The sequence below is a fragment of the Lemur catta genome, chromosome 7 (genome assembly GCF_020740605.2).
Source record: "Lemur catta isolate mLemCat1 chromosome 7, mLemCat1.pri, whole genome shotgun sequence".
In the NCBI taxonomy this organism is placed as follows: Eukaryota; Metazoa; Chordata; class Mammalia; order Primates; family Lemuridae; genus Lemur; species Lemur catta.
In genome coordinates, this window is record NC_059134.1 from 102,225,286 (window position 1) to 102,238,733 (window position 13,448).

General features: G+C 50.7%; 1 protein-coding gene across 1 annotated transcript in view; it reads left to right on the forward strand.

Annotated features, from left to right (window-relative positions):
* Positions 1 to 13,448, forward strand: part of LOC123642792 (actin-42-like) — a 36,905-nt gene that overhangs the window by 2,907 nt on the left and 20,550 nt on the right. Inside the window, exons 2-3 of the mRNA XM_045558214.1 lie at positions 2,146 to 2,240; positions 12,095 to 12,236. Coding sequence (XP_045414170.1) covers positions 12,120 to 12,236 — 117 coding nt within the window. The 5' untranslated portion in view covers positions 2,146 to 2,240; positions 12,095 to 12,119. The remainder of the gene's footprint in view (positions 1 to 2,145; positions 2,241 to 12,094; positions 12,237 to 13,448) is intronic.

Below are 13,448 nucleotides of genomic sequence, written 5' to 3' on the forward strand. Positions count from 1 at the left end.
AGACACTGGGGAGGTGACATTGTCTGGCCCTAGCCAGTTCCAGGCTGAGATGTCAGGCCCGGGGAAGGAGAAGGAGACGCCGTGATCTTGAAGAAGCTGTTCTTGCCAGATGGGAGGACGGGCAGTGCCATTTCTGGGCCCAGACCCCGGGAAGTGAGGCCTGAGGGTTTGCCCATGGCACGGTTTCACATGTGGCCACTGTGCGGGTCTTGGGAAGGAGGAAGCAGCATCCTCCTGTGGCCAAGCTCCGGGGCCTTCCTCACGCAGCTCTGCAGTCAGCCCGGGGAAGATGAGAGCCGTGTGTGAGCTCACGTGTGCACCCTGCCCCCGACACATGGGGGGATGACCGTGGGGTCCTGGGTGGTAGGGACAGTGCCAAGCACCCGCGTTTGTGTGGGTAGAAGCTCAGGTCACCCCAACGCGAACAACTGCAGTTCCCACCCATGCCCAGAAACACCTTTCCTCCTCTGAACAAAGGCCGGCAGGCCAAGGAGCGACACAGGCCAAGGTCACTGCACCCTGGAGAGAAGCACTTGACAGTGGAGCTGTCGGCTGCCCAAGCAGAAGCGGCTCAATTCTGGCAAAGCTCTTGGTCTTTGCTACCTGAGGCCTCCAGGCCTCTCCTCGTGGGCGGGACACAGGCTTGACCTAGTTTACTTCCAGGCTACCGGAGACTTGTTCTTCCAAGTAAGGAACGACCCAGGCATCTCCGGAAGTACCTTCCCCGGCATGTGGCCTTAAGAGAGCAACCTGCATCTGAGCTCCGTCGCCAGCAGGAGGGGCGCAGCCCTGGCCAGGGCGCTGATGTGTGTAAAGCGCTGGGCGCAGTCCTTGGGGCACTCAGCGAACCAAGTGGGGAACGGTATCAGGATTAGCTCCCCGAATTCACACCGTGAAGAATCAGAACAGGGAGAAAGGGAGACCCTCACCCCACCCCAACAATCGGGCCATGCCCAGCAGCCAGCGGCAGAGCAGAGAAAGCCCTCGGCCCTTGGGCTAGGGGAGGCTGTACCCGGTGAGAAACGTCATTGCCAACAGTCTCCCTCCAAACACTCGCAGGCAATAAAGCCACATGTGTGTGGAGTGCACCAGTGTGCGGGCTGTTTGCTACATGACTCACGTCCGTCGTCACCTACATCACAAGCATTCTCCGGGGAGCGACAGAGGACACAGCAAGACGCAGACGAGGCCTGAGCGCTCCAGGGAACACGCTTTTAAGCCCAACCCTGATCTGCCTCTCCTATAGTTCTCACAGGGGAGAAGAAGAAAAGGAAAAATAAATTCTGAGTGGAGACTAGAAATACATATGACACCTGGTTTTCCGATACTGAAATTGGCATCTTCACACTGAGCTACCCTTGAGCCCATCCACACCTGACTGGCATTGTTGTGTCAGCCGAAGTGCTGGGCTGTCTGGCACACCCAGGTGAACTGCAACTTGCTCTGTCCTTGCCTGGTCCCAGCCAGACCACCTGGGCCCTCCTGCCACGGCCTGTGCGTGTGCAGCCACTTCTCCTGTGTCCCCACTGCACTCCCAGCGCCTTCCCCTGTGCAGGGCTGAGGACAGCAACGCCCCATAGTTCAAGCTCGTTCTTCAACACCCAGACTTCTTTGCCATCCCAGGCGAAGGCCTTGGGGTCCTCTGTTGTCCTCAGCAGAACAGATCCCTGGAGGGTCACGTGCTCCAAAACAACCATAAAAGTGGATATAGAAAAACTAGAAACAGGAACATAAAAACAAAAAGGTCACATTCTGGGGCCATTTCAGTCAAGACTCATGTCCCTGCACAGGGTGAGGCCCCTGAGGTCACAGCTGTGTTACAGCACAGTGCAATTGTTGTGCAAGGTGATGGCCCCGAGCCACCAAGGACAGCTGACCGTACACCCAGGATCTGTGCACAGGAAGGCAGAAAGGTTTGTAATCTCCTTTGGAGATGTCGGTGTGTCTGAGAACGCTGGGGTCTATCAAGCGTTTGTTAACTGGGTAATTCAGTTACCCGGAAGGATCTGTTCCCTAATGAAACAAGAGGAAGGGCGTGTGTGGCATTATCGGGGGTTTTCATACAGTTGTTTCAGTAGCTGTGGTTTGGCCTAGATGTTCACACCGTTTAATTAAAGTCTTTGGGATTCTTTTCTTTTTAAATAGGAAGTGCAAATGTCCCTGAGTGAGACCAGCACTTGCTGAATAAACCTCCTTGAGAACGAAGCTGACGCCCCCCACATCTCTCCCTGGGGACACAGGTAAGAGGATGGTGGCCGCTTCCCGGTGTTTGGATCACCACATGCAGGGTGTGCACTGAGAGTTCTAAGTGTCTCCTGAGTGAAAGTTCACGGTTTATACTTTCTCTTGATGTTCCTCTTTACCTCTTCCTCCAGTTGTTAAAAAAGAGTTTTTCCTAGATGGAAATTGAACCAAATTAGTTCCATGATCTCATTCAATTTTAAAAGCATCTGGAATTCAATGACTTCTGTGGGTGTGCACACACATGCGGGCTCCGAAGTCCCAGAGTCAGGGACTCCTGGGCAGAACCCTTGGGACAGGCCTGGCTTTCTGGAACACGTGTAAACACAGAGCAGGACGTCCACAGCTCGGCCAAGGCTACGTTTGTGGAGGAGAAGGCTCAACCCTGCGCTGCTTGTGGCTGCTGGTGAATGAAAGTTACGTTGGAATCTTCCTCCAGATATATATTCGACATTCACAGGCGTTTGCATTTCTCACCAGCGACACAAGCCAGGTGCCTCCGGTGGGAGTGAGGGAAGCCTGAGTCAAGGTGCAAGTCCTGCGCTGAGTAGGACTGTAACCAGATCCAGATTTCACCAACACACTCTCTCCTCTCCCCTCCTGCCCGGCCGGAGCTCCCTGTTGACGTCCTCTACAGCGCACAGATTTGGCCTCCAGCACCAGCAGGAGATGCAGGTGAAGGTGGAGGTGGGACCTGTGACCAATTTCAGTCCAGCACAGAGGGGGCATCTGTGTTAAAATGACCACCTTTCGTTCTGGGTGGTGGGCTCTGTAGGAGAAGACACACACACACACACACACACACACACACACACACACACACACACACACATATACACATGTACGTGAGAAGCTGTTTTGGGTAGAAAATGCTAGTAACCTGTATGACTTACTGTCCTAACTGAAAATATTAATACTAGAGCTCTCCAACTTTGAAAATGTCAAGAATCTTTTCTGGCCTGAAATAATGTCTGACACGTAGTAGGTATGCAACAATGTTTTGAATGAATGAATGAATGAGTGGAAAATCAAATCCAAACAGGAAGCTTCTTTCCAGGCTGAGTCATCGTGATGGGTGTCTACAATGACACACTCAGCCAGGAGTGGGAAGACTCTTTCCAGCAAGAACCCAGTTGTAAATATCTTAGGCTTTGTGGGCCAGGATGTCTCTATCGCAATTACCCATGTGGTGAGAAAGCAACCGTAGATAATATTTAAACAAATGGGTGTGTTCCAATAAAACTTTATTTACTAAAACAGACAGTGGGCCCGATTTGGCAAGTGGGCCATGATTTGCCAACCCTGCACTGGACAGACTCACTGCTCCTATGGGAGGTCTTCATATTCTCGTAGGACCCAGAACTGGATGTTTTAATTAAGTACATATGTAATAAAACTGCCTCTCCTTTTTTCTATTATGATTTAAGAACTTTTTAAAATGTTGTAATAGTATTATGTTAGGGGTAAGTTTAAAGGCGGAAAGTGCCAACTTTGCTTCAGAAGGAATAGTACTCGAAGCAACTTTCTTCCTGGAACTTGAATTTGAGACAGATGCGTGAGAATTGTGTTCTACTGAACAGCCACCAGAGGACACCAGTGCACACAAAAACTTAAACTGCTTTGCAGAAAGAAACAGTAAAATCTGGAGTCTCAAAGGCGTGTATCATTCCTGGGCTGCACTCTTGGAATACAGGATCCCTCAGAAGGTTTTGCATTTTTGGCATGTGCATGTATTACTCACGCAAATAAACACTTAGTTCTGAACATCTATGTGTGCGTGGCATCCCAGGAGAACAAGCTGCTGTCCCTTCAACCCAAATTACTTAAATAATTGGCCAACATTTGTTTAGGGGATGGGCTGAGTGCCATGAGGGAGAAGAGGGGAGCTCAGCCTCACCTGGATCCCCCCGGAATTCAGTTCTGGACCCATCTTCACATCCGACCACGTCCTCCAGAGAAAGGGGGCATTGTCCTCACAGGACAGTTTTTCTGCTGTGTGCTGCTATTCAAGCACATCCCATGGCTCAAACGAACACACATCCATCTGGTGGAACCAGGACTACTACATGGCAGTGAAAAATGACCCACAGCTACGCGCATCTACATGGGTGACCCTCCAGAGGACAAATGAAATGAGCAGGTCACCACAGAAACACATGGGGTGATTATTCCATTTGCAGAAATCTCAGGATCAGGCAAAACCAAACAAAATCTTCTTTAGGGATACGTCCAGCTGTGATAAAACTGCCACGGAGAGCAGGAGAACCGTGAACTCAGACTTCAGTGTTGTTGGGTGCCCTTGGGAGGGAGAGAGGGAGATACGGCCCATGGGGAGGGCACAGAGGTGTGGGTAATCTTGGCGGGTTATTAATTTATTAAAACAAGTAGTCGTCCCTAACATGTGTGTCTATGCTACATATATACATCAAATACAATTAAAAAACTAATAATCCCTTCCCTGTTTGTGTCTCGGGGTGCAGCGCTCCCTGGCAAGGGGGGCAGCTTAGATCTGGGGCATCTGTTCCTGGCCATTAGGGTGTGCAGGATGGTTTTCTAAAAGCTGTGAGGGAGAATGGACTGCAAAGGCTCATCCCAGCCCCAAGAACTGCACTTTGTGTGGAAATTGGGCTTGTTGGTTGAATCAGAGGCAAGACAGCCAATAGCTGTGGTGGCAGAGCTGCTGGGTCCAGAACACAGCGACCTAAGGCAGAGGACCCTCGCAGGGGCACTTGACCCGGTGGGACATCCATGCACTGCTGGGCCACTCCCGGGGCTCTCGGTCTGTGGGAGTCCCACTGGAGAGTCCCCACGGGGGGAAAAGTTTGTACCTGCCCCCCCACCCCCGCCACAGCTCCCTGAGCAGGGCCCCTTCCAGCTCTGCACCCGCCGCACCTGCAGGGAGCGTGAGGAAGTGCTCGGGCCCTGCTCAGGGAAGCCTGGCCTTTTACGTCTCGGACATAGGACCTGCCCCAATTTTACCAGGACTGAGGGGTTTTTGGGACATGGTTCCTTCAACGTTAAAACTGGGAAAAAATGGCCAAAGCTGAGATGAGTTGGTTATTTCACCCAGACTTCAGCACTCAAATATAAATGCTTGTATTTTTTACGGTTGATTTTATGTTACAAGAGCACTCCACTCCAGACATTCTCTCGTACGCCTTTTGTGAACATTGAATTTATTTTGGAGGGGCCAGGAAAGAAGGCTGCCACTGCCCTCCCGTGCCTCCTGCCTGGAGGGGCTTCTGGGGGCTGCAAGGGTTTGACTGAGTGACAGCCAGTCTCCAATCTTGCCACGGGCAGATTAACTCAGGAAAATAAGACTTGAAAGCAATGATCACTTCCCGAAAGGCTGGGAGTGAGAAAAAAGAAATTGCTTTTTAGATCAGAGAATCAACAGCCGCACCAGGTTTCTGTAGCCAAAGACAGTGGTTCCTTGTTGTCTCACCTGGAAGCAGTGGGCGTGGGAAGCCCCTGGAGGGCTTCTTACACTAAGATTGCCGGAGCCCACGCCCAGCGCCTCCAATTCAGCAGATCTGGGATGAGGACCAAGAACAGCATTTTCAATAAGTGAAGCTAATTCTGCTGGTCCGGGGACCACACTTTGAGAACTATTGTCATAGTGTTAAGAGTGTTAATTCTAGATGAGGGGTTGCCAACCTTCTTCCATAAGGAGTGACAGAGTAAATATTTTCGGCTCTGTGGGCCACACATTCTCAACCCGTGAGCTGTGTTGTGGAGGGGCAAGAGCAGCCACAGATAGTATGTAAATGCACGAGTGTTGCTGTGTCCCAGTGAAACTGTATTTATAAATTCACTGGGCCAGATTTAGCTTCAGGGCATAGCTTGCCAATCTCTGGTTTAGATCACTGCAGTGTGACTTTTAGTAGTCTCCTTAGCTTCTCTGTGTTTGCCACCTTTGCACTGGTGGGCAGATGACTTTGAGCCAGTTGAAAGCAGGTGGCAGAGGTCTGGGAAGGACCATTTATTCAGAGCACAGAGACAGCATAGCAGAGTGTATCAATCAGCTTTTGCTACATAACAACCATCCCGAGGCTTCATGGCTTGTGACAACTACCATCTTATATTAATACTTACCAGTCTACAGGTCAGCTCAGGGTTTCTTCTGGTTTAAGCTGGTTTTGCTGGTCTCTCTGAGCTGTTTTGTACATCTAGGGTCACCCAGCAGGTCACTTGGAGGTGCATCATCCAAGATGGCCTCAGTCACATGTCTAGCAGGTGGTTGGTTGCTGGCTGGGCACATCAGTTCTGTTCCACTTGGCCGCCTCTTTTCTGAGAGGCTGGTGCAGGCTCTCAGCATGGTGGTCTTAGCGTAGCAGGACAGGAAGCTGCAGCTCCTCTTGTGACTACATTCAGAGCTCACACAGGGTCACTTTCATCACATTTTATTGGTCAAAGGGGTCGCAAGGCCAGCTGTGACCCAGATTTAAGAATGGGAAAATAGGTTCCACTTGGTAATAGGAAAAGCTGCAAGGAATTTCTGGCTGTTTGCAATTTACCGCTCAGATGGAAAGGTGGATGGGGAATTAGGCTGCTTGGCATTGAGTTTTAGCTCCAGGTCTCACCAGCTGGAGATCTCACTCCATCTCCCTGTGCCTGTTTCCCCACTGAAAAAAAAGAGACTGACAATCCCTTACCTGAAGAGCTGTTGGGAGGCCTAACTGGGCTAACCCAGAACAGTGTCTGGCACAAGCAAGTCCTCTCCACGTGGCTGCTGGTATTAATGTCCCAGTGAACCCCCACGGATGTGACAGCACCGAGGGCGTAGAAATTGAGGATGCTCAAGACCATCGGGGTGTCCTTCCACACGCTGGTCCAAGGACAGCTCTGCCCACCCCCACTCTGGGCTTTTGCTTAACTGCGTCCCAGTCTGGAATCCGCTACAGTCTTCCCAGGTCAACAGGTCAACTCACAGTGCTGTCTCCTTTTTACAGCCCTTATCACATTGAATTAAAGTGATTTCACTTTTTTTTTTTTTTTTTACAATTGTCTCTCTCTATGGTCTGGGAATTCCTTGATCACAGAAACAGAGTCTTGCTCAGAGCCTGCAGCAGTGCCTTTGGGAACAGCCAGTCGCAGCCCCTTTAAATCAGCAGGGGCTTGTTTCTCCCTGTTTTCCATCGGAAGCACTGGCAGCCAGCCAGCACAACTTCTCAGTGAAGGAAGGACTTTTCAACAGGACGCATAGACACAGTGCATGTTCTGTTTCCTTACAGTTTTGTGTGGTCTCTCTTCTGGACCTTGCCTGGGTATAATTTGCTTAAGAAAAACACACAGTAGCCGCACTGTATCAGTCCTATCTGTTTCTCATGAGAAGAACAAATCCTGTCCCGAGGGCATCAGTGATATTCAGGCTTTATGGGGTGAGAGGGAGGAGAAGGGTGGAGTCCCCCAGCTGCGTCTCCGTGAACTTGGAGAGATGCAAGGACTTGCTTAAGTAATGTGATGAGTTAGTATTCCATACACACTTGCAGGATAGGATTGTGTTTTATTGTAAAAGGGTGCCAAGATTGTAGAAAGTTTATAAAGGCAGCAGACAGATACATCATTTCTCCTTCTACAAGGAACATTTTGAGATAGATTCCTTGCTAGTAAATGGATTAGGTGAAGACATAGTTGTCTGAACTTAGAGAGGTATAAGAGATGGAAGGATAGAAATGACTACATCCATCCATCCATTTACCTACCTACCCGTCCATCCTGGGCTCACATAACTCTTTACAAATACTTCAGCCTACTAACACATTTCCCAAGTCTAAGCCCCTCCAGCATTCTCTACACACACACACACACACACACACGCACTCTCACCCATCTCAAACTCTACCATCTGGGAAATTCAAATTACCCAAAATATCTTAGGGATAACTCCTTGATGTTACTACAATCACACCTTAGGTACGTATAGCACCTTATGGTTTATAAAACACGAGCCTTCACATTAATTCTCTTCTCTGCAGCCGTATAACTTAAGCAGGCACAGGACTCATCAGACCACCAGAGTCACAGGTGGGAAGAACGTCTCCTCTTGCAGCCATGGGTGGTGAGGTCAGGCGTGATGTGCAAGAGAACCAGAGGCTGTCAGGGGATGACCCGGACATACTGGTCTTTCTGACTTTGGTCTTCATGTGTTGGAGTTGTTTAGAAGAAATGATTTTGGATAGAAATAAGGGAAAACAATGATAGTATCACATCCATTGCGATGGTTTCCCTGGTGAGGAAATTATTTCAGGGACTTGGAAAATCTGGTTCTAACTGTTTCAATCCTGGGAACTGTCCTTGCACCTGGCTTGGACAGGTCTGTGTCACGAGGGCCCTTTCCTCCCCACCAGTGGCTCCCAACCAGAACTGCGGTGCACACGCCCTGCCCTGGGGAGTGCTTGGGACCTCTACGTGTTACCAGGGTGAAGGAGACACCACTCAGCCCAGCATGTCATGAAGAGGACAGAATGAGGAGGGAGTGTGACCACTGAGTGTGACAACTGAGTGTGACAATTGGGTGCCATATTCCATTTTACTCATCAACCTCATAAACAACGAACTGTAGGTTGACCACACTGTCCCATTTTCTCATGACTGAATAACTGGTGATAGATCTTAAGCACCGAGGATCTCAAACTCACACGCCTACAGGGGCCGTGCGAGCAACACAGATGAACAAAGCAGTGGGCAGCTGCCTGGGAACCCACAGCCTGTCTGCTGGGGGCAGCCTTGACACGGCTGCAGCCACACTACCACAGGACAACAAAGTCCTTTGCTGTGGCTCCTGTGTAAACCAGGGATCGACTGATTGATTGATTTCTAATGACAAATCGTCTCATGTTTGAATGTTAAGCACAAAAATCAAATTTGTTCCAGCCACGGGAAACAAGGCCTACAGGCCAGATTCAACCCAAAGGCAGCCAGGTTGTCATCTTGGCCCCTGAGTGGGCCTCTTCCTCGGGCCCTGGGGACTTTAGATTGTGTCCTTCATTACTTTGTTCTGCATTGATCCGACATGACCCAGGATGTTCATTTTGCGGTTCAGAACCCTGATCGAAGAGAGCTGGACGTCATGAGCGTATAATTGTTCAGAGAACAGCCACTCAGCATCAGATCCACACGGACTGATCTCCATGCCCCGTTCCTCTGCCTGCCTGCATCACTGGTCAGTGCAAAGCCTGCCTCAGTTGGTCTCTCTGTCTCTCGTGCGTCAGGGCTCACCCACTTTAGTGGCTGGGCTCTCTTCGTGGCCCCAAGTCAGGGCGTGTTAAATCTCCTTTGGCAGCAAGTCACTTCTTCCCTGTAGCCCAGGCTGGAAGTCAGTCCCCCTTGAGCAGCTCCAACCACTTCCTGTGTCACGACATTAAATGTCCCCCCCGGAAAATTAGCTAGTGGGGATTATTGTTTAGAAACTTAATGTGCAATAGCTTGTTGGTGACATTTTTAAAATTTCCAATTCCTAATTCTTTAATGCGTAGTTGTTTATTGAACAAGTACTATGTGCCAGGCGGGGTGCTTACTTAATTCATTATTCACATGTTATAGAGGAGATGACTAACACTTGTCAGTGTGGAATGCCTGCCAGTAGTGTAACCCAGATCTGCCTGGCTGGAAGACCTGTGCCCTTCCTGGCCAGTCTGCACTGTATCTCAGCTTAGCAATCAATTCTGCAGCCATGTACAGTTGACTCTGCAGCTGGTTCGAATCTCACTGGTTACTTGGTGGTCTCTATGCTCAGCAATAGTCGTGCTACAGAAATATATATTAAGCTTGAATCATCTCAATAATTTCACTTTTGATTTGCAAATATTGAGAGTCTGAGAGGTAACATGCCAGGTTGCAAGTCAGCTGCAGAAGAAGATCCCATCCCTGCTCACAGGTGCCTGGCCCCGGCCCCGCACGCTCCCGCCTCGGCAGGTAGGAAAGATGGCGATGACGCTGGCCTCTGCGGATGTGCTGATGAGAAAGGGATGAGAGGAGAATGAGACGAGGCCAGAGGCACAGAGGCCAAGGGCAGATACGTGCAAAGTGTGAGTTCAACACGGCCCCAAACCCTGCACTTGGAGCTGAGTCCTCCCCCTTGCTGGAACCTCAGGTGGGGTGAGACAGACGTGGCACGATGAAAGCCTGGCAAGGCCTTGGTCTGGGGGTCTTCCAAAGTGGTTCTCCTAACGGGTCCAGAGGCGTCAGACGCCACGTGTAGTAGAAGATGACAAAGGCGGGGCACGTATGCTGGGAGGGTGGGTGGTGATTCTGAGGATTTTATAGTCAATGGTCATGACAACTTCTGGTGAGATGGAAACGTCATCCTTGAGAATTGCACTTCACAAAAACCTTGAACATAAGAAAAAAAGATGGTGGCAAATCACACATTTGACAAGGGTCTAGAATGCAGAATACATAAAGAACTCTTGGACTGGACGAGGTGGGTCACACCTGTAATCCCAGCACTCTGGGAGGTCGAGGTGGGAGAATCCCTTGAGGTCAGGAGTTTGACACCAGCCTAAGCAAGAGCAAGACCCCGTCTCTACTAAAAATAGAAAAAATATAGCCGGGCGTGGTAGCACTCGCCTGTAGTCCCAGCTACTCGGGAGGCTGAGGCAGGAGGATCACTTGAACCCTGGAGTTTGAGGCTGCAGTGAGCTGGGGTCACACCACTGTACTTCAGCCTGGGTGATGGAGTGAGACTCTGCCTCTAAAAAAAGAAAGACTGCTTCCACACAATACTTAATAACATGAGAATGTCTATAAGGCTCAATTGAAAAGTCTGATACAAAACTTTGTACTGTATATATTGTATGTAATATATATAATGTATGCACGTGATAAACATAGCAAGGCTACACCTCGGCCCCTCCTAGAATCGTGCTGTACACGGCTGTTCACAGAGGCGCTGAGTAAACAGGGACAGCTCTGCCGTCTATGTGGGCTGGAACGGTAAATGCCCAAACATAACAAAGGCCATCTATGATTGTAGGATTTGGGAAGGGGTCTGTTTTTCCTCACAGTTTTCTCTATTTTCTGCAACGAACATGTAGAGCCAACCAAATTCGTTCTCCATCCAAAGAAGTTGCTTTTAAAATGAAGAAAACACTTGTCATGGTAAAGATTTAATTAAAACACCATATTCAAAAGAGAAAATGGACTCATTCATTTTGAGGGTAATTGATTTTTTAAAAATCTATATATCGCATCAAAATCGGTTGGAAATAGAGATACCAAAATGTTGCAGGGACAGTCGTGGGGGCTGTGGCGATGGTGATGCTCTTTATATTTTCTCATGTTTTCCAAACTCGCAAAAGTAGGGAAAAGTTCTCTAGAAGCAAAGCAGAGGGAGATGGGTTTCGCCCTGGGGTGGGAGGCCAGCGGAGCCTCCCAGGCGGGTTCGGTGCTGGGAATCAGGGCACTGGCTGCGCCCACAAGCCTGCAGATGGCCGGGGTCCCAGCTGTACGGGGCTCTCCTGCCGGCCCCTGCCCAAAGCCCCTCCCTCGATGGATGGGAAGTGCTACTCCAGATTCAGACAACCACCCGCGAAGCCAGACACAGAGCTTGCCAGAAACAGGTGGAGGCAAAAGCCTTAGCCCAGGATCCCCCCATGGCCTCCCTTCTCCAAGGCTGCCATGTGCAAATGGTCATGGGAAAGTGCCCTACTCCAGCGACCTGCCTGCAGAATCCAGAGAGTGGCTCCCCCCATGCCCCACCTATAGGGCCCAGCCCGGGGTGTGGGGAAGCCGCCCACACTGCCCTGGACCTGCCTGCCCTGGGAACCCCGAGCTTGGCGCCTGGCATAATGCTCACCCCAAGGGCCAGTGCCCTGCCAACAGCATGAGTAACCGTGTGGTCTCTCCACAGCCTCCTCCAGGTGGCATGCAGCAGGATGGACAGTGTGCCCCTCATCTGTGACTACGGCTCAGGCTTCAGCAAGGTGGGGTTTGCAGGAATGGATGCCCCCCTGGGCGTGTTCCCAACTATCCTCGGGAAACTCCGGCACGATGTGAGTCATGTGGGGGGTGTCCTCCCTGGGTGCTGCTCAGCCCCTCCCCCCACCACAGGGCGGGTCACAGGGCTGGCCATGGGAGTGGGTGGCCAGTGTGAGCATGCATTCGGGTCATGGGGGTGTCTGGCTTGGTGACACACAGGTGGCCAGGCCTGCCAGAGGGTCTGCTTCGGCAGGTCTGGGTGGGAGATGGGGTGAGCCAAGGGCTCTGCATTTCTAACCACTCCTGGGTGTGCCACACTTTGACAACCACTGATTTAGCTGCAGCAGGCCGTCACATAAGTCCATAAAGTGGACCAGTTGTGAACAATAAATCCTACTGCCCATCAATAACCTTTGCTCTCCCCACTGTTCAGAGTGGTGTGGACATAGAGAAGTAGAAGCCCACCTTTCAGATAAACAGAATCCATTAGAAGTAAGTGGCAACTGACACCTGGCCTCTGTGACAGCAAGACGATGGGGAGTGGTGGGGCCTGGGACGCATGCCTGGCCCAAGAGGGCAGGCTCTGACATGCAGGCGAATGGACCCGACGTGGCCAGATCTTGCTGTTTTTCAAGAGAATTTACAAATTCAGATTGTTTTTATTGTGGCAAAATGCACATAACCTAAAATTTACTATCTTAACTATTGTTGAGTGCACAGTTCAGCGGTGTTAAGCATATTCCTGTTGTTGTGTAACCATCACCACCATCCAGAACATTCCATCTTCCCAAACTGAAGCTCTGTCTCCATTAGGCACTAACTCCCCACCCGCCTCTCCTGCCCCTGGCAACACCCTCACATGGTAACTGTAGCGGGACAAGTTCGTGCGGGCCTGGCAGCCCTCCCGGGAGGTACTGTGGTGCCCCTTCTGCCGGAATGGGAGCCACCAGCTCCGAGCGGTAACTGTCCCGGTCTGCCGAGGGGGCCGGAGCTCACAGCCCACGCTCCGGATCATGGAGCCCCTCCTGGGAAGTCATACTCATCTGTGACAGGGAGCAGCGTGGTGACATGGGGGGTCTCAGTGCCACAGGATCCCGTGGTGATCACTCCTGGGCTTTGCAGAACTTGGAGCAAATTACTGGCATGTTTCTAATGACCCAGGTTAAACTGCCATCTGTACCTGAGGCCTGACACCCAGGCTTGTGCAGAAGGTGACAATCCCTGTCTCCCTCTCTAAGTGGATAAACTGCACAAGGACCTTTGGGAGCCAGGCCATTTCTTCCTCG